The 22,058-nt window shown below is 41.9% G+C and overlaps 1 protein-coding gene across 3 annotated transcripts in view; it reads right to left on the reverse strand.

Moving 5' to 3' along the window:
- The window catches only part of LOC113476396 (sodium channel protein type 5 subunit alpha-like), a 219,620-nt gene that overhangs the window by 62,312 nt on the left and 135,250 nt on the right, over window positions 1-22,058 (reverse strand). For all 3 annotated transcript variants that reach the window (XM_026841936.1, XM_026841937.1, XM_026841935.1), the window contains exon 17: window positions 11,070-11,540. In XM_026841936.1, the coding sequence (XP_026697737.1) occupies window positions 11,070-11,540 (471 nt within the window). The remainder of the gene's footprint in view (window positions 1-11,069; window positions 11,541-22,058) is intronic.

The raw sequence follows: 22,058 nt of genomic DNA on the forward strand, positions 1-22,058 counted from the left end.
GTAGCAATTGGCATCCTTTCTCAGCAACAGTTTGTGTCTAGTATCTGGCACCCTTCCTCTGCAAAGAAGCCAAGAAGTAAATGATCGTGAAAATTGAACTGTTTATATCCTACCTCTGCATAAGTGGAGAAGCAAGCAGATTGCAATGCTGCTGAAACACGGCAAGCTTGCATTACTGCCTGGGTGGCACCTGTTTCGTGTGTAAAGTAAACAGGAGACTACAGTCTGCTGAGCTGTCGGGCTTACAACTCTCAGATATGCTGAATTCAGTCTTTCTGAAAAGCCTTGAAGAATCTGAGCTAAAATGGGAGAGAAATAAATAACCACAATCCAGGGAAACAAATTGTGGCTTCTTATTACCAGAACAGATCATTTATGATCTTGGTTCTTCTCTTTCACAAATAAATGCAAATCCTTGTAGCACCAATAAAATCAGTGGATTTATCTTTCTGCACTTTAACAGGAGAAGAAAAATCACCAAATACATCAGGAAAATCCCCTTGCTTCCTTAATACGAGAAGGGGAAGATTAATATCACTTATTCTTCTAGGAATAAAAGAGGACTGGTGTGCAGCTGTCAATTTTAAGTGTGCACATTTAAGAATCTCTCTAACCCGCTTTGAAGAATTGCTTCTGTAAAGCAGAGTTACCACTACTCCTCTTAATGAGAAATCAAGAGGAAAACCTGGAGCAGGACCACACCACAGGGCTTGGATTACAGCTAAAACAGAAAGAGGACTTGTGCTACACTACATTCCTTTACAAGTGCATTTTATCAGGAGGCTACAGCATTTGCAATGCTGATGTAAAGCATGTGAACTCCTGCCTTCAGGTTGCAACACAGGTACATAATTTAAGACCTTCAAATTCCTCCCAGAGGGTATGAAAACAGGAAAGAAAAAGTCTAAACCTGATGCCGTAGTTTGAGCTTAGAGAGCAACTGAGTACCACACAGCTGTTCATTTCCCCTTCTCCCCAGCGCTGGGAAGGAAAAAATAAAAGACCCAGGAAATGGAGATAAGGACAGAGAGGGATGAGCTCATCCATTATGGCACAAGCAAAAGACAGACTCATTAGGGGAAGTAAAAAAGAACATAAAATTTAATACAGACACTAAAAACAACTACATTTAACAGACAGAGCAGGACTATGAGAAGTGATAGAGATACCAGGAGTAATGCTGAGCCTGAGAAGAAGGGGGTTAGCTTTGATCCTGATATCTCTACCTCCTCCCTGCAGCGGCACAGGAGGCAGGGAATGGGGGTGTGGTCAGTCCGGCCGCTTCTTCCACCTCAGGTCAGGGAACTTCTGACATTCCTCCCCTTTTCCAGCATAGTCTCCCTCTCACAGGAGACAGTCCTATACAAACCAACTCTGACATGAGTCACTCCTACAGGCATGTGAGTCACTCCATGTGTTTCAATCCTCCCAGCGCTGAACTACCACAGCGGGGCCTTCTTCCCACAGGGTCCCAGTCTTCTTTGGGATCAGTCACCTGGGTCAGTGTGGGGCCCTCATGGGCTTCAAATCGGTATCTGCTCCACTGGTGACCTCCATGGGTGGCAGGGGTGTGGCCCTCCCATCTCACCCTGAGATACAGGGGAGTTCCTGCTCTGGCACACCTCCCCCCTTCTCCTTTCTTCCACTGACCTCGGTGTTTGCACAGACATTCTCCTGGCAAATTCTTCTTGCAACTCCACCCACTCCTCCCAGGTTCCCCTTCTCAAATATATTATCACAGAAGTGCAACTAATTGACCTGAGCTTGGTGCAAAAGTGGGTCTGACTTGGAGCCGAGGGAGCTTTGAGAAGCTTCTCACAAGGGGCTGGCACTGTAGCTTCCTCCCCTGCTACAAAAACACACCCACCACTCATTCAAACCAGAACATTTGATTCAGTCTGGTCATCCCCACTCTCCGTCCTATGCCACCTTGTCCACTTCAGCAGAAACAACCAGACATTAGGCTAGTTTAGTAGACTGATATTTGTTAATTTCTTCAGGCCTTACCTACCTCTCCCAGTCTTTTTACTTGCCATTCATCTAAGCAAAAGCCAGAAACAATCTGGGGCAAAGGGAGTAGTAAAACATTAGAATTAGAATGTGCTGCTCATATTTGCCATGTGAAAGCATCTGGACTATTTTCTTCTTGACGACCCAGCCTTTATAAGGGTCCCATTTATTAAAATCCAAATCACTAACACATGCATGCAGAAGATAGATTCCAAGTTCAGAAACAGCATAGACCTGTTGCCCAGATTCTGTGTAGGTGAAATGATGCCCCCAACCTGTATGTCCACAGGCCCCAAGGGAGTTTCCAACTCTGCTGTCACCTGTCAGAGTTAAGGCCATTAATGTTTGAAGTTACACTTATGTAGCTCAACACAGAACTTGTCCTCCTGGTGGACTTAAACAATTTTCCCCCCTCTGAAAGTCATGAGGTATTCGGAAGAAAACTGTAATACTTGTTCTAAAAAAATCATGTACCTGTGAGTACTTAGCTGGATAAAAATACCAGAATCTGTTCCTTAAAATTCAGAATGGCTAAGGCTAAGTCTGGCCAGAAAATGCAGCTGCTCATCAAAGGATGTTAACAGCAAAAGCTCCTCTGGAATCAGACTGCTCTGGGATATTTTTTTTCATTTTGAATAAAGGTGAACTAAAACTTGCCAGACAAACAACATCACAGCCACTAACTGCTGGTCTCTGCACAATCGCTGGATGCTTTGCCAAACATCATCCTTCAAGGAGAGAAACATCAGTTTAGCAGTGCTCCTTCTCTGATTAATCCAGAAGATTTTAAGCATTTGAACTCCAGCCATGGAGGAGCAAGGCATGCTATTTCTAATGGCTTCTGCCTTGCTGGCCTAAGATCCTTTCCCACACTGGGCAACACACTGCCCGTAATAAAACATAGATTCATTATTCCAAGGGTTGACTCTTAAAATTAGTCTAAGTGGGAGAACTTGGCAAAAAGATGGACTGCCAAAGTTAATTTAGCCTGTTATCAATTCAATAGGCTTAAATAGGCAGTGAAAGTGTTTCATAAGTGTTCATTGTTCAGAGTTCAAGCTAATACCTTCTGCTAAATTGCGTTTTGAAGTTTAATCACATTCTACTTTTTATGTTTCTTTTGGTAATTGGGATCTCTCCACAGTATAATATGAAGAACTCAGAGTAATGCGCTCCTCTGATGGAAGTTTAAATTTTGGAAGTTTGCCTCGAAATGCAGTGAGTGAGAGTGCCTGAAATAACCTGCAACCTTTCACCCAAACAAGCCATTAATATTTTGATCATTAAGGAAGTCTTATATTATTACTGGCAATAGCAACAAATAAAACCATTATTTTAAATTTTGTTATTTTGGACCATAATTAATGGGAGTAATTTCAAGCCCCTGACACATGCATGCACTGTCTCACTTGGCACAGGAGCTGTTGGGGAACTGGCTGCTGTTCATTTTGCCCAAAATGTTATATATCGACATTTTCTTTACCAAAGGGAGAAACAGTGAGAAATGCTCATTTCTGGGCAGCATTTTGCTCCAGGGAGGGATATGGATACTGGGAAATGGCACCCAGTAGACTGTGACTGACATGTAGTCCACAGTCTGGGCACTTGTCCAAATGCATGTTGTCAAGTCCGCTACGCCTGATATCGCCTCTTTCAATGCCAGGCTTTTTTATTTTTTTCTCTCCTCTCTTTCTCTCCTCCATCAACTCCCTGTGTTTCCTGCACCTTAGGCGTTATGTTGTGGACAAATATATTTCCCTGCCACTGCGTACTGAATAAGCACCCTAAACCCTTTATTTGCAGTGTGACTGCTCTAATCACATCAGCAGAGATCTGACATGGACTCGTCTTCTTCTGCCCCATCGTCCTGAAACAAAATAAACACAGATGTCTTTCTATATGTAAAGCAAAGATGAAGACATAGGTGCCTTAAATCTGCTGCTGTGATTTGCAGTCCTTTTTCTAATGGCCTTGCTGCTATTCTTCTGAAGACTACAAATACAGAAATGTTGTATTTTATGGCTAAAAATAATTAGCAAGTAATTGAATTCTATGCAGTTTTCAAGAAAGGCAAAGCAAAACATACAGTTTAAAAAGTGAGAAGTCCAGGCAAACTGTCCAGGCAAACTGTGTATGTCATAATAATGAAAAAAAACTGTTATCTTACTTAATGATCAGAAAAATATTGGCCCAAATAAAGCTGACAAGAATGCTGTAAGATTTATTTCATGCTGCATGCATATATTCACATGAGCTCAGTCTCCTGTCAGTAAGAACTGGGGAGTCACCAACAGAATTCAAAGGTATTTTATCCAGTTGCACTAAATGAGACCGTGACCCACAGTCTGGAACTGAAAAGAGATGGAGTATAAATATTGTCTGAAAGGGCATTATGGTTCCTGACAATGAAGTATATTTCCTGCAGTAAAAGGCTGAAATTAATGTACCCTGTCAAATAAACACGACTTCATTGTATCTCTGATTTATAGATGTTAGAACTATTAGGAGCATAAGACATTGTCACAAACAATTTTATATCAAAATCTTTATGCACTGGCATTTTTATAGCAATTTTCAATAATTTCAGCAACACTTATGTCAACCTGGAATAATTCCATTGACTTTTACAGAGTCACTTCAGGTTTAGGAACAGGTCTGTAAAGCACAGAAATGGGAGAGTAAAATTTCCACTGTATACAAAGGAAACAGATGTGGGTCCAAATGTAGATGGTGAACTCACTGTTACTAGAGACATTTCATTCTTTTTCTGTCTTACAAATGATGTATCACAGCTAAAATAAACTTACAGGCTCTGTGCAGAAATCAGTGGTTGAAGTCTTTGACTCAGTATTGTGAGAAAGCTAAACCATGTTGGTCCTAATGGTCCTCTCTGACCTCAGAATTATGAATCGCTTACTGGTAGAAACATGAAAAAAAAGCCATCAGAAACAGATTCACCTTGTTAAATGAAATAAAATGAGTCAGTAATTCTGAAATAAATATGGGGAAGATGAGAATAAAAGCTTGGGGCTTTAATCCAGTTCAGGGCAATATAGAAACTGCATCATTGAATAGTGACTGTGGTGGCAGCCAGCTCTATCGTTGATGTGTACAGAGGCAGTTACTCATCTAAAGTTTGGAAACCTGGTTTTCCTGGGAGATGTGTTTGGTGGAGCCCAGACAAGGGTATACACGAGGGAGAACTACCAATCAAGAAAGAACCGTGAATATGATTGAGGAAGCAAGGAGAGCTCTGAATACTCATTCAGTGTGCAAAATCCAGGCAAAGTACACTCCTGGGTCCTCTGTGCAAACCCAGACCCAAACCTCCTGAAAATCAGAGCAGAGGTGCTGCTCTGCCTTGGAGGGGTCTAGCAAAATCACACTGAGAAGAGCAGCTGTGCAGGTGGGAAACTGGGACAGCCTGAGAGACAAGGAAAGACACTGCCTCCTTCCCGCAGGCAGCATTCCCTATCAGGTCATGGAAAGGTGAGCCCTAGCAGGTACAGCAACAACTATTTGCTATGTAAGGATTTCCACAGCCGGGAGTGAGCCTCAGGCAAGAGGATGGGCCAGCCCTCGCCTGCTTTGCAGTCTCAGGATTGCACAAATTAGCTATGGCGGGAGCTGGCACCTGGTCGTTGTGCACTGAAAGGCAGCTCCCAGTGTCAAGGCAGTGTCGAGGAAAGGGTAAGAAGCTTCAAAGTGCTCCATCCCGGCAGCAGGCAGCCAGCACTTTCCATATGACCCAATTAGCCACTCTGTCGGAACAAATCAATAATGGCATTTTCGGAAGACAAGCAGGCAAGTGCTGCTGGCTCGGCACTGTGCTGCATGTGAAAATACAAAGGTGTTATCCCTGCCAGAAAGCAGCAGCCGTGCCTGGCTTTGCCACAGCAGAGGGGATGAATGTCAGATGTGGCCAAGAGCCACTAGCCACTGCAGCGTGGATTTTCTTCTCAATGGCATGCCACAGACAGATCAAGTTGAGGGCAGTAGTTTGAGTAAGGCAGCACATGCAGTATTTAATTCAAGAAAGAGAAGAAAGCAGTATCAATCCTGTCGGGCTGACTCAAACAACAAGGAGAGGATAGAGCCATTTTCTTCGTTGTACTAATAAATATTGCTGACTGTAGGAACTCATCAGTGCAGAAAAGGATCCAGGTAGCACACAGAAAGACCTGAGGTCTGGGGTAATAGAAACAAGACAGAGTTCAACAGTCTAAGTGCAGGACACTGGAGACTGAATCAGGACACTCAGTGTTACTCATCTGGAACCTCTTCTTAGTCCATTAATCACAGGATTCCTCTGAACCACAGAGTGATGTCACTGTGAAAAAGGAGCACACTGTTCTGGGCTACAGCTGTGGGCACCTTGGAGGTTAAGCTGAAGTAGGAATTCTGAAGATTTAAGCTTTGGACTTATACATCTAATGTAAATGGTACAAACCCCTCTGATGTCTGAAACATTTTGTGTAGTTAAATTGTAGGCAAGTTCTGGTAGAATCCACTGTGTTAGCTGGACTGGACTGTGCACACCAAATTGTCCTATCACCTTACTGTCCCCATAATATGGTTCTTCATATTCAGTCTTCAGGACACTGAAAGCTGATGTCACGTGTGAAAAGATGGTCTTTATAAGCAATTACAAGACACTCTACAGAGGTTCAAGAAAATAATTTCTATATTTTAATCATCTAGGAAACCAAAATGAAAACCCAACAGAAACTTGAGGACATGCAGCCAGCATGTTACTGTGGCTGCTGCTGAGCTTTTGGGAACTGTTTTCCTGCTAGGATAACCCCATTATACATGTCAAATTATACATCTCAAAGGCATCTCATTATGAGGCTAAACTTATAAAATCCTGAAGAAATCTTGTGGACTGGTGGGGAGAGACTTCTCTAGCACTGTGAGCGGAGAGGGGGAAGTTAGATAAAGACATAAGGTAGAATGTTTCAGTGACCAACATCAACACACGTATCACACAATAATGACTAATCAAGTTCAAGGCAGTCCTTTCTCAGCCTCAGTCCTCTTCTGCCAGATTCTTACAGCTGTGCTGACTTTTATTGTTCAGCTTATCTTTCTGATCCTTTCACCATATATGTGGGCTTCAGGCATGTGTCTCCTGGCTCTCCAAGCTGGCAAGGCATCTCACTTGCATCTCAGTAATCAAAGGAGATTTAGAAGTTATTAGGTGGGCTCTCTCCCTCTCAATGACAGTACCACAAATTGGTAGCTTTCAGGAAGACGGCTGCTGCCAGTGTAAGCTTTGATAATAGAAATGGCAGCTGAAATTTAAACTTAGACATTTCTATTACTCAGAGGAAAATATGCAGTCACAGAAGGGTTTCTCATCATTTGAAATTTCAAACTGCTCTGTGTAACACTGTGGGGCCCATTTCTCATAGCCACAATGGCTTACTTTAGAGTAGTTTTATGACTTTCTGGGAAGAGTCCGGCACTGGTACAGGAGCTGTAAGCTGAGCTGATCATCACCCTAAAATACCCATTTGGGATCAATACCTATGCCTGGACCACCCTTCCCTTAGCCTCTCCATCATGATGGATGAGTCCAGACTGATATGAGCACACGATGAATAGAATATGGTCCAAGATCTTCAACTGACAGAGAAAGTGCAAAGGATGTGTAAGAATTATTTAAATTTACCTAGCTGTGCACTTGAGAGGCATGCATACATACATATACTCCCTTTTTATGCATCTCTTTTTGCCTCCTCTTCCATGCTACTGCACCAAAATCTACATGCATGAGGAGAAAAGCAGGTTCTAGCAATGTTGCCAAAGGGCTGCTAAATTCCAGGTCAAGCAACAACTTTAAATGCGAGCAGGGTATATTGCCTTCTCCTGAGAAGTAAATATGCATACACATTCTCTTTGTACATACTAAAATGTTTAAATATGTAAATATATGGATTATAATTAAGAGAAAGTTAGAATAGATTTGAATGTTTAGCATACTCTTGGTAGTTCTTGTTTTGTTTCTGTAGGATGCCCTCCACACAAAAAGATACTTCACCATAATTATGCCCTTTCAGTGCAATCACGTAAATTTTGATCTTGTTTACATTCTTCTTCCTTTACGAGCTCTGCCATGGTTATCATGGCTATCTTGGAGGCAAGGAGGTAAAGACCCTCATGGAAGTTGGGCTTTCAGGATTAAAGTTTCTGGGAGTGAGTGAGAAGTTTATTCCCCAGAGTCCCATAGGGCTGCCCTTGATACAAAGGTTATCGTGCTGTAATGCCCACAACTCTATATCCAGGGAACTAGTATTTCATACTGTTCTCCAGGTGCAATAATTTCTTCTGCAGTAACCCATGTGTTGATCATGAGTTTTTTTGTGGGTCCATATCATATGTCTTTGGAATGAGCACCATTAAAAATTACAGATCTTTGAATGGTTTGGGATCTGCTTTCTCACCGCACTGCTCCTTACAGAGACATTTACAGCTGTGCAAATTTATTACGGTTTTATAGAAAAGTAAATGCAAAGCTCATCACAGAATTCTTATTTCTGCTGTTGAGCTGCTTCTTATTTTTGTTTATTTATTATGCCAATGTATTTTGAGTCTTTGACTTGCAACCCCCTTGCATGCACACATTTTCCTCTCTAGAAATTTGGTAAAATTGTTTGCTGGATATATGAACTCACTTCTTGTTTGGACCTTTCCAGCAGAAGACCCCGCAGGCCTGCAGACAAAGGTTGAAAACCATTGATCAGGGCTATACACAGGGGAGCAGCAGTGACCTGCAGCAGCTGTTTGTCAAACCCTGGAAAATACTAGTGACAAAGCTAATTAATATATTTCTCAACTCCATGCCTCCTATTTAATACACGTGCTAGCAGTGAACTGTATTATTTCACTGTAATCCAAATATCTTGTGGCAATGTGACAATGTTATTCTAATGTTTATTGAAAATGTCATTGAAAAGATAGTGTGAAAACAGTATTTTGGTTTGCTTCTCCTACTGGGTTTTGTTTCCTCCTATTTTATTTCACTCTGAATCCTTGACGTTTATATTACATAAGACAATGTTTCAATATTATCAAAACAATTTGAAGAAGTTTTCTTAATATTTTCAAATCAATTTTTTTTCAGAATGTTCCATTTCACTAAAATGCCTATTTTTCTACATCATTTTTCTCCCTCATGACTCTGATAGTTCTCACTAAAGGTCTAATTCAACATTTAGTTGCTGTAGAGCTTAAAATGTATGGTTACCTGTTCTCTCTACTAATACACACACCAGCACCTACATGGGCACATTGTACAGCTAAATAGAAATCCACATTTCTATACTTTTATGGTACAGTAAAATGTAAAAATCCCAAAGCCTCCATGCTCTATGCAGCAGTGTAGCTTGCAATTGTGAACATTTCTATTTATCTTGAGGAAGGTGGAATATAGTGCTGCAGCATACACACACACACACACACACTTCTCATGGACACGTATATGCAAAGTTTAAAAATTTTTCTTTGCACTGGGAGGGAAAAATCTGAGAGTTTTTAAGATTGTGTCCCTCTACCAGATGTAGTAGAAAGGTGTGGATATCTTTAAAGTCCCAAAAGAAAAAAAAGACAAAATCCAAAACTCCAGAATTAAACACATTTATACACTATTAAACACATTTATACTAATCAGTATTTGCAGATTGGCTGATACTAAGAAACTCATCTACTATGCTATTATTTATTTTTAAGTGTATTTTTCTTGCAGGTTTACCTAATACAATGCTGGGAATAGAGAAGGACTTCAAAGTTAAAAACAGACATTATCCATGCCACCCACACTGATCCACAGGTCATATCAATAAAAGCATTCCTCAAAAAAAGATACAAAAAAGTTCCTAAAAGTGTTTACCAAAAAATTCAGACTTCTTTTTTTTTTGTTACCTAGATGTCTATTTGGACAGTGGGTATGATTATAAAGTTTTCTAACCCCTTTCCATTTAGCTCCCCATGGGGATAATCAATGTGGTGGTGAGCAGATGCACTAACACTGAAAAGATTTCCATAATGGAGCAGCAGGAATTAACATCTAGCAACAAATTTGTGCCCACCTTCTTACACAGTTCTTTCTCAGGGCTTTTTAAAGACAGCCCTTCTCTAAGGACAGTTTTGCTTCAAAACTTTCTTCCCCTCAACGGAGAGATCGGATCACTTGTGACAGTTGGATCTGAAACAAGAACCTTGATCCAGTGCCTGCTGAACTCTGCAGGTCTCAGCCAGCATCAGAGGATGCTGAATCAAGGCTGGAGTGTCTGGAAAACATTAACTAGATATGGTGTGTGGGCCAAGAGATAAAGCTGGTAGAAAGGGAAGAGGGGGAGAAAAAAGAAAAGAACAAAGAAAAAGAAAAAAGGAAGGAAGGAAGGAAGGAAGGAAGGAAGGAAATCCTATGAAGACTTCTCCATTTTATATTAACACTTCAAACCACACACAATTTTTCAGCCTTTACTACTGAGTGCTCTGGGGAAAACAAAAATCTCACATGTCACACCAAAGAACAGGCAAATAACTATTTTCCTTGTCTGAATACATATGATTACATATCTTCCCCCTTTCTCTGGTGCCTTGTCATAATCAGCCTCTGCCTCATGGTACTTTTAAGAGAACTACCTGGTCCTTGATTCTTGCTGCACGAATCAAACCAAGCCATTGCTTACTTTTGGACACTGAGAAATCCCCTGTCACAGTCAGAGGACCGAAGATTTGTTCTGTAAAATTTTATTCAGTTGAAAGTAAAAAAAAAAAAAAAAGTCTCCTGTGTGAGAAAGTGTTTAATTGCTCTGGTTAGAAGAATTAATCTAGTCAAGCACAAAGAATACAAGGAAAGGGAATGCCTCTTGTTGGAGACTGAATTTTGCTCTTGAATATGCACCTGTAACTTCTTCTGAAGTTAACAACATATCAAAGGCAGGATTAGGCCATAGGACATTTGCATCATGGGCCATGGATCCAGATCAAGGGTGGGAACAAATGCCATCATAATAAGCTACAACTAACTAGCAAACATTTTAGTTGCCTACCTGTTCCATTTCTGTAAAGGTGCTCTGTTCCTCATCTTCCTCCTCAATATCTGACTCTCCCACAGCAATAGGAACACAGATGGACAGGTTAGGATTGGTCATAAAATCATCACTGTCTGTAATTCCCAGGTGTTTCTCCCCATTTTTATTAATTCCGTCCTCAGTGTGGTTCTCTTTGTGATTCTCCATGTCTTTGCCAAGCTCAGCAGTTGTGTGACTGTTCACACAGTTGTTAAGAGCACCTGCATTCTGGGCAGCAAGTTTCATCATGGCCTTCTTTTCAGCTGTTGTCTTGGGATGCCGGAGGACATTGCAGCAAAAATCCCATGTTGTGTGTTTCACGTACTGAAGACCCCTGTTTATTCGAGCAAAAGCAAGCTGCAGGTTGTTCAACTCCCCATCCTCGTCTGGTGCTGAGAGGTTGTCAGCACTGAAGGAGCTTAGCAGCAAGGCAAGGAACAGGTTGAGCACCTGAAATGAATAAAGTTAAAAGGAAATCAATGACCCTTAAATGTCGAGGGTGAGTGTTTGGTCTTGGAAGCAGGAGGGTTTGAGTCTCATCTATGCCACCATAACACCAGCAGTGTTCATGGAACTATCTCTAATTATAGGTGGTTTCAGCAGGAAAAGGAGGTCTGCAGACATTTCTAAACACATTAATTTCATATGCAGAGGTATAGCATGAACAATAACACACGCTGACATTCCCTTTCCCTGACCAATACCCCAAAACACAGAGAAGAAAAGCTCAGAAACAGAATACAGGATAAAATAAATAATATAAATACTTTCATTGGAAGTTACACAGTGTAAATATTCTCATAAGTGGTGGTATAATGAATTTCCTGTAATTGCCAGTATTCCACCTTTGAGAAAATCACTAATTGCAGCACTAACTAACATCCAGATAAGGTACTGCTTACATGAAGAAAAACACAATAGGAAGAATGTTTTCAGGATCTTCTTGGTTTTTACTCAATGTGAATATTTATATTTCATAGTATATAATATATAGGGACCTGGACAACCTTGGGAAGTGGGTCCATGTGAACCTCATGATGTTCAAAAAGGCCAAGTGCTGGCTCCTGCCCATGGATTGGGGCAACGACCAGTATCAATACAGGCTGGGAGATGAGGGGATTGAGAGTAGCCCTGCAAAGAAGGACGTGAGGGTAGTGGTGGATGAAAAGCTGGACATGAGCTGACAGTGTGAACTCGCAGACCAGAAAGCCAACCCTATCCTGGGCTGCATCAAGAGAACTCCTCTACTCTGCTCTGATGAGACCCCACCTGGAGTATTGCATCCAGCTTTGGAATCCTTAGCACAAGAAAGACATGGACCTGCTGGAGCGGGTCCAGAGGAGGCCCACAAAAATGATCAGACAGGTGGAGCATCTCTTCTATGAGGAAAGGGTGAGAGTTGGGGTTGTTCATCCTGGAGAAGTGAAGGCTCTGGGAAGACCTTATTGTGGCCTTTCAATACTTAAAGAGGGAGATGGACTTTTTAGTAGGGCCTGTTGCAATAGTGTAAGAGACAAGAAACCAGGCCTAAGAAAAACAGCCTGAGAAAGCAAAAGTTGAGGCTGATTGAAGGAATACCTCAAACACTGGCAAGACAAAACTATGAGTCACAGGGTGGATGGATAGTGTGGAAGTCAAAGCTGATAAGGCTGCCCAAATATCACAGTATGCAGCTGGAGGGGGGAGCCCTTGGAGACAGAACGGTTCTGCTCTGGGGCACCTGGGCAAATTTCAAGGGCCATCTGTCCAGTGAATGAACTTTGCTTCATTATTCACGAAATGCATATTAAAGTTAACACCCTTCAATATGCTAAAGAAGTCTAACATGATCATTCTAATTACATCATCCCATGAAACACCTTACCTCTCCCCGTACATGGGATACATAGGTATGTGGGTTGACCTAGGGGATGGACCCAAGGAAAGTATGTATAAATCAAGGAGGGGAAAGAAAGGGGGGGGCCTGGAGAGTGCAGTGAAGCAAAGAATATGGCTGCCTCCTGGAACCCTCGCTGGCAGAAAACCAGACCGGTGATCTGCATTTCTCTATTCCTTCTATCTCCCTCTTTCCCTTTTCCATTAAGAAATGCAAGGCATATTGTATTGCTTGCTACAACTTGCTGTCTACTTAGCCAGTTATCATGTGTTCAATTAGTACATTGTGGTAGTTAATAAATGTTTGGACTTTGAGATTTGTTGTCCGTTCCATTGGGAATTGTGAATCTGAGTCACTTACCTCCCTCATCTGAGCAGGACGTGACATTAAAACTGGCGTAGTCAGCAGGATTTGAACCTGCGTGGGGAGACCGCAATGGATTTCCAGATCCCCATTATCCCATTACCCCCTAGGGTCCATTACCCCAGGACAAGGGGTAATGTTTTTAAACTAAAAGAGGGGAGATTCAGACTAGATGTAAGGAAGACATATTTTATGATGAGGGTGGTGATATACTAGAACAGGTTGCCCAGAGAGGTTATCAATGCCTCATCGCTGAAAGTGTTCAAGGTCAGGTTGGATGGGGCTCTGAGCAGCCTGATCTAGTTGAAGATGTCCCTGCTTACTGCAGGGGGATTGGACTAGATAATCTGTAAAAGTTCCTTCCAACTCAAACTATTCTATGATTCTATGATATTGATATACATATGCATGGCACTTAAACCAAATAGTACATTTGGAAACATTTCTAAACATATGTATTTTCACAGATAGTCTTGATTTAAATATCCTTTGGGCCATGAAGATCTATTGTGACTGTGAATAAACACTTAAGAGGTCATATAGCTTCCAAACCTTTTTCCAACAGGCAAAAACAAGCCATCACCACCAGGATTAATGTGGCCAAATCTTAGCAGGTCTCATCCCCAAAGCAGGCTCGGTCCTGGAAATGCTGCTACCAGTAAGGAAAAAAACTACTGGAAGATTTTTCACAGTTGTATGAAAAGATCCAAACTGAACTGAAGACTGTAAGTTGGCTTCCTATTGTTCCTGCAACTTCAGAACCTTTGCTGGCAGTGCACGTCAAGATTGGACACAACCGCACTTTTGGGTGACATACTTGATGATTTAAATCTCTTTATAACTTCTTGCCCCCCCAATAAATATAACTATATCCCATAAATAAAACCAGCTTCTAGAAGGCTATTCCCAGTAATATATGTTGCAGGCTGATCACCAGTTGCCATGTATGGAACATTACACCTGCTCGTGGTCTGAAAAGGAATGAATTACAGCTTTTGTGCTGGATTGACAACAGTAAGAAGCTCACACCGTAGACAGATGCTTGGGATGACAGAAATGGGGCAAAGGTGACTCAAACCAATATCAGCTAAAATATATTTACCCAAAATAAACTAGGACCAAATTGCCTGGTATCAACTCATCTGCTGCCTGTACAAGGTGGGTAGGGGCCAGCTCTGTGGCACTGCAAGGGAGAAATCAGTGCTGCCATTTTAGCAATGAAATGGACTTTGTGAAGATATTTTCTCTGATATCTTAATGTTACCAGAAATGCCTGTAAGTCCCCTGGCTTCTGTCTTTCTGATAGTATTTTAAGTTAATAAAGTCTGCTGGACAAAAATAAACGGGATAAAAAGTACTTCTATTTAACCAGACCTTACCAAAGAGCCACAAGAATATGCTATCATCCCCCCACCCTGTTCCTGCTTATTCAAATATTCAGAATACATGAGCTAGAATTTTGAAAACCTGGTCTTAATCACTGTGGTGAAACTGCATTTAAAGTGTCCTGTTCGTACTGTTTTGTAAAGTACTCTTTGCAATCACCATGATTATAATTGAAAACAGTTGGTAGCACAGCAGATGCCCATGTCCATTAGGAACTACTGAATAAACTATTGCTGCTCTGAGCACTACCCTGCTCTAAAGTAGAGTGAGATTAAAGCTAATTGTTTCTTAGCTGGTCCATGATACTGGAGTGTCACTGGCAGCTTGTGTGGGTCTCCTCTTAATCGTTGTGGTGGTCTAGTATGAATCAATCTTCCATTTCATATCCCACTTGGAAGTATTGCAAGTGATGCTGTCTGATAGGTAGTTGAAAAGTGGATATATTGCCAAGCAGCTCTGAGCCCACCAGTGAAGGGGTCACTGATAGAATGACTTTAGCCATTCTCAACAAAGTTTGATAGAAGGATGGGGTCCCAGAGATAACCACATTACTTCAAGTGTCCTGAAAATAACATGTATGTAGAAAAGAGACACTGTCCATGCCACCAGTGCAGACTGAGCTTGGAACAAGTCACAGCATGTGTGTCTTTCCCAGTTGCCACCTAGGGACATGGGAAGGAGCTGGAGGAAGGGAGGGGATAAAGAAATCCAGAATAAATATCTTCTGGACTTTATAGGTTCAATTCAGTTACCTTAACAGAGGTGTCTAATGTTGTTTGAGGTTATCTGAGACATCTATACCAGATCTATAGGACATTTGTGTCCTCCTAAAGCTCCAGCTATCACCCAACTGGGCCATGACAGGGTGTTGCAGCAGGCAACAGGCTGGTACTACTTAGGGAACTGAATCGCTCTTCATGATGGCAGCTGCCTCCAGACTCAGACACCAAATCTTGAATATATAATGGGACATCTAAGCCCCATTTCAATTTAAAGAAATTCATAATGTAGACAACAGAGGCTGACCAAATGCAGGTGACCATTTTATGGCTGCACGTATCTGTCAGTATACAGTCATCTAGTGCCAGCTCACCCTAGCATGTCCAACTGGCAATAGCGCACACTATTATGGGACATCTGTAAGGTATCCATCCTCATCTAAAGATGGATACCTTACAGTATCCCCAGTGGTGCTACACAAAACTGAGTCAAGTCCTAGATTTCTGCAGACTGTAGCGGTAGCTCAAACGTCTTGTCCATACATGAATACTTCCATGCAGGCACTCAGACTTTGTTATCTGAAGCTGAACTTCATCCTATACATCATTAATTCTGCAGTTCACAGAATAACTTGTTTGAAATGCTTTGTTTTACTTTTCCATGTTTATTTCAGATGTCAAAGTACAGTTACATAAGTTTAACCAGATACATCCTGCAGGTGTATATAATGGGTGGTAACATTCTAGTGTTGTTATTTACCATGGATTATTAAGAAAATGCTGTTTGCTTCCCAGAAATGTAGCTGACACTTTGCACAAAGAACTATTTGCACTTCGTGTTTTTAGCCAAAAATAAATCTCAAATATCGTTCCCTCCTTCCTTTATGAACAGGTAACCTCAGAGTTGTATTGCTGGGCATTCAAGTAGAGTGAACTGCTGTATAAGCACTTTAGGTTTACTTATTCCCCCCATTTCACTGTACGCTGCATTTTCCAGAAAAATATATGCTCAACCCATGACACACCACATTTCCTGTAAAAGGTTACTAATAATATCCAGTTGCCCCGGTTGCTAAAGCAATACTTTCAGTTTAAGTAAAAGCAAACTAAAGACTAATTCAGTTTTCAAAAGCAATGGCCGATTTTTATGTCCATATGGATCCCCTTAAAAAGAAATCTGTTTTCCAATGACACCAAGCAGCCAGACTGTGAAAGCAGGTCACATTTTTTGTCTTTGAGGTTAGGAATCAAATGACAGATACACTCCAAGACACCCCCATTCCTTTAGCATAATGATGTTAAGTGTTTACTCTAATGACAATACAGAGTGCTTTCATAAGCTTTGTCACTTTTAATGCCTCTCCAGAGCTGGTGACTCTGGTTCTGCCATTGTAAAGCAGAAACGTTCAGATTCATCCAGCCCAATGTCGGGTGCCTCCCTCAGGTGTTTAAGCTGGATGGGTTTTCCTAGGATGTCTGTAGACAATGGAGACAGTCTGTCATCCCAGAAGATGCTGAAGAACAGAACCATCTTTGGTAGTGCCTATTGAAGCCTGATCTAGCTTGAGTTTAGTATCTCGCAGCTAGATTAGTCAGGGCATTTAATGATGCAGGCCAAATAATGAACATAGAATCATAGAATATCTCAAGTTGGAAGGAGACCCATAAGGATCATTGAGTCCAACTCCCTGCTCCTTGCAGGGCTACCGAAAACTAAATCATATGACTAAGAGCATTGTCCATGACTTGTCAAACCCAGCCATGTGTCCAGAAAGTCCTTTTTGGTGTCAGTCTGGTACTCCATGCTCCAGGCCAGTGGTGGTCAACCTTTAGAACCGGGCAACCTTCACCAGGTGAGAGGAGAGCTAAGGATGTTTCAGGCCCATCCTGAGCAAAACTACAGCACACAGATAGAAAGCCTGGCATTGTGCAAAGTGCTGCACCAATCCTGTGGTTGCAGCAAGTGAAGAGCACAGAGGCATGAAGCTGTAAAGCAAATTCCTGGCTAGTCAGTCATGGGGAGAAATCAGGCTGTTGGAAGGATCCCTTCTTCCTGAGGAGCCCTAGACAGGGGCTGCTGGTGGAGGCTGAAAGCCGCATATGTTGCCATGGTGGGCTGCAGTCTGAACACCTCAGCTGCATCGCCTCCTTTTGTTATGGCCAACACAGGACAAAACCAGACAGCTTAATTTCAGATGGCACCTTTTCATCAAACCCTCTTCAAAAATATGTTTGCAAACTCTGTTGCGGAAGATAAAATACTTTTGGAGCAAAAGTGTGTGACTGCTCCCTCATTTCCCTTCCATTTCTGTATTTACCTTAATTTGGGAAAAATGGAGGGATATAAATCTTTATGTATTTAACCTTCCACTTGTCATTCAGTCAAACAGTGTTCAGCCATGCAGTCCTCCTGAACTCCTGTGAATTCATTCAGCAATGCATTTGCTGCCCAGCACTCTCACTGGTGTCACCCAGACAGAGGGCATTTGACACTTTGCTCAGTACCGTGCTGAATATAGGCTAAAAATCCACTGAAAATTCTAAGGTTGTTTCTTAGCAGATTGAAAATAATTCTGTGTTTCGTTTTGTTAGGAGCAAGACTGAACTTGCATCTGCACAGTTTCAATGGCAGGGTTAAGCCATCTCCAAAGTGATGTCCTCAGCTACTGGTCTTGTTTAATTGCCGAAGATCTCATACGAGCTCACCTACATGGCTTCTCCTGTAGTGGGAGATACACTGCCAAAAAAACAAGTGAGTTTGGTTTTCAAACCCCTGATCTTTTTCTGTGCCTGAAGTTCAAATGAACTTCACACTGAGCAGCAACTAAGGCCAGACATTCTCAGCTGCCCAGACCACACAGGACAAATCCTAGTAGGCTGAAATTAAAGATGGATAACCCTTGCAAGGGGGAGGTTCACGGAGCAGAGCAGTTCAGGAGCTGATCTCATGAGCATTTGTTTCTTTGTAAACCCACGGGACCTTTCATACAAATGCAGATGTGTATCATCCTCTCATGTGCAGGAGATAGAGGATGGGAAGGACAGCTGAGGGCAGCTACAAGGGACCTATATCACCTGAGGGTGCTTCCCTGTAGAAGAGGGATCTCCTAGAAGCCAGCTAAACAGGCTTTTCTATAAACAGGGTCCAGAGCAGAAAACATGCCTATTCAGTGAGTGCTGTCATGCAAAAAAGAAAGCAGTTAAAGCAAATTGTATCCCTGTGACAGCACATTGTCACTGCTGTCACTCAGCAATATAGAAAAGCCCAGACAGTACAGCATGGTGAGGTATCTGCCAGGATCATCAGCTACTCATCTAATGTGCTTTTTTTGTGGATAAAACAGGACTCACACACCTCAATCTATTAAAAACCACTTCTCTGGCAGTGCCTGTTAGACACAGACCAGCAAAAGCTCTTCAGGCACTCTCTGAGCAGTGGAAGAAACTGATTTTCTTCCTTCCTGTTTTCTTTCCTGATGGCAGTGGACAGCTGCACTGTTCTTTGGCTAGCACAGATGAGAAAGATGCAGTATTCTCTCTGGAGACCTTGATGACTTCTAGCAAGCCTAATACAATATGTACCAATTATTTTGTTTTGTTTACTGTAGCAAAATCCATGAAGCTGCAAAGAAAAACTGCTTATAAAGGGGTTTTCACTGCATCAGGTAAGTGTGAGATCTAAGTTTAAGACAGAGACCAGCAGTAATAAGTGATCTAGTCCATCTCTCTGCTACTGGAGGATTATTTCTTTCCTTCGAAGTGCATTTTCCAATCCTTTCTACATTTTCATCCCAGGGCAAAGTTTACCAAGAGAGACTACTCCTGCAGAAAGCAATTTACATGATCAGTTGTTTTCTGTAGTCCCTTTTCTATTATTTCAGCTATTTGTGCTTGGATAAGAGGCTTATATCCTCCCAGCCCAGTTTCTCTTTATCCTGTAGTCAATCTCATAATCCCATTCTCGTGATGTCTTAGTTTCTTGCTTTTGAAATGATCATGATACAACTAGCATGGCATGGGGTCCCTGTGGCCAGGGGCATGTGGAAGAGGCCACAGGTTGGAGCAGGATCGATTGCCTTCATTTCTCACCCAAGATCAGCTAGGAAAATGCATGGAAATTGGGATATGGATTTCCTGCCTTGCAGCCATACAACTTCTCAAGTGGATTGTGTTTGATCCTACAAGGCAGGCTAGCAGTTGTAGATTATAGACTTTTTTGAGGCACTATGATACCAGTTTGTTGCAATAGGAATTTTTTCCTAGCAAATCTATGTTAATCTGTTTGGTAAAATAACTGGTTTGTCTGTTTAAATATAAGGAAATTAAATTTAATAAAAACAATGCACTGAATTCAGCCTATTTCCCATGTAGAATCCCTAAACTACTTCATGGTGGTAATGAGAGCAGATGTTTTCCACAGGAAAGAAAAAATGGAAGTAATGTGGTACAAATAATTCTCTCATATGCAAATACAAAAGTAGGTATAACTTCAGTGACTTCATGCGAATGATTTCCACTTTCCCTAAGAAAGAAGAGAACAAGGCCTGATTTTGCCCCTAGCCTCACAGCTCTCAGGTGCATGTTCCCTGCCTGTGCAGAACATTTCTCACAGACAGTGCTTGTAAAGCCCAGCCTTGCGGCACGGCTGGCATTCATACACCCCTTTGGGGAGTCAAAGGCATCTACAGTTCTCTTTATAGACAGGCTACATCCAGTCTATATGGTCAGAGGAGCTTGGGCCCAATGTGTCACATCCTAAAACTGATGGCTGCACAGGTGAGATGAAATGAAGGAATGAAAGTACCTTTTCTCTCTGTTGACTGTGAAGAATAGGTAGGGTGGCTAATACAGCTATAGCTAACTTCATGATAGACTCTAAAAACTGCGTGTGAGATGAATTCCCCCCCATATCAATAGTGGTTTTGTTGTATTTATCATAAGGCTAGGAGTTTTTCTGACTGTTCTCCACTTTGGGTATTGACATCATGTTTCTCCGCAGTCGCAGTTGTCCGTTGTGCAGCTGATTGTGTTTAAACAATACGAGGCAGAGAACTGATTTTGGATGGCAGCTGTGTTCCCCATGTTTGATGGTGTGTGTATGGGTGGGGGGAACAGTCACCCTATTTCTCGCTTCAGAGTTTAAAGGGGTATGTATAATTAATGGGGCAGATTCCTTGGTTCAGTTCTTGCCACTTTACATAGGAGTAAATCTCCATGAGTAATGGAAGTGTAGATTAAGCCCATTAATTACACTTCACAGCACCTTTGTGTCACAGATTTTTTAAGGTCATGTTAAACTGCCATTCATCGCTCCCTGCTTTCAGTGGAGCTATAAAGCTGCACTAGCACTAGGGCATGTCAGACCTGGCATGGGTTCATCTTATTGGGGAGGAGAGGGGGGCAGGTACATAAACATTGCTCTTGCTGCCAGTCTGACATGCTGGACCACACAATGAAAATACCTCTTCAGAGAGGGAGACTGAACTGGGAAGGGAGGCTGGCGCTCCCCCAGCTCCTGTCTCACAAGGACCAGCCACTAGCCTCTGCCTCTCCTCACTCTCAGCCTCTGCAGCACCCTGACAACAGCCAGAGCGAGGGGCCTATGTCCTTGTCACTCTGAAACACAGGTCTGAGGCAACCCATGACACTTCTTACTACAACCTGGTGTATCCCTCATGTTGCTAATTCTTCTTCATTTGTTATCCACCTATGTGGGTATAAGCATGCACACAAACTGTACCACTCCAAGTGCTGGTCAAGTACTACTGAAATTAATTAAGATATTTTTTTTAGCTGATGACTTTCAGTGTTTTTTGAAAGTAAATCCCTTAGAAGTATCAGAAGATGAGTCTCTGAATACCAAGTGCTTCCTGATCTGAAAATCTTAGTCTCCAAGTCCTCTATGAGAGAGAAGGGTGGGATGGTGAGTGGAGGCAGATAAATTCTTTCCACTACTAAAGCCACAGCATCAAACCAAACATGTTATGGCAGGTTTTTCATTAGATATCAAAACAATGCTAATTCACCAGCATACAAAGAGCTTCATCAGAGCTGCTATGGACTTCTCAAATCACTGTCTATACAGAAAAAACATGCTATCAGACAAATCCAGTTGCAAACCTCTTCCAGCAAGACAGCTGTATTTGTGATACTAAAGGCTCAACATACCCCAAAATCATTAGGGAAACTACAGAAAGTTTTGTGATTACAAACCAAGAGACAACTACCTTTGTGCTAAGTCAACAAAAGTGTTTAGTTAACATGGTGATGAAGATGTCAAGACAATTAGAGAGCAAGACAGACTGCACAGGCTTTGGCTGACTGTTCACACTTGAGAGTCTTTGCTCCCCTAAAGGAGTGATGATAGGTGAGAAACACCCATGTTATCCCTGGAATATTTTTACTATTTGTATGCAAACACCACATCATGAGCTGCTCTACCAATTATTATACAATGATTAGACACAAGAAAAAACCCCCTAATTTTGGAAGTTTAATTTCTGTGGTTTTTACCTGGAGACCACACCAGCCCTAGCCCTGCATGGCTTGATGCACATGTAGGTCACTGACCAGTCAAGGCAGAGTCATCTCTTCAAAACTCAGATCCCACACTTTCCCTGAGAG

This window comes from Athene cunicularia (genome assembly GCF_003259725.1).
Source record: "Athene cunicularia isolate RWA chromosome 2 unlocalized genomic scaffold, athCun1 chr2_part1, whole genome shotgun sequence".
NCBI lineage: Eukaryota > Metazoa > Chordata > Aves > Strigiformes > Strigidae > Athene > Athene cunicularia.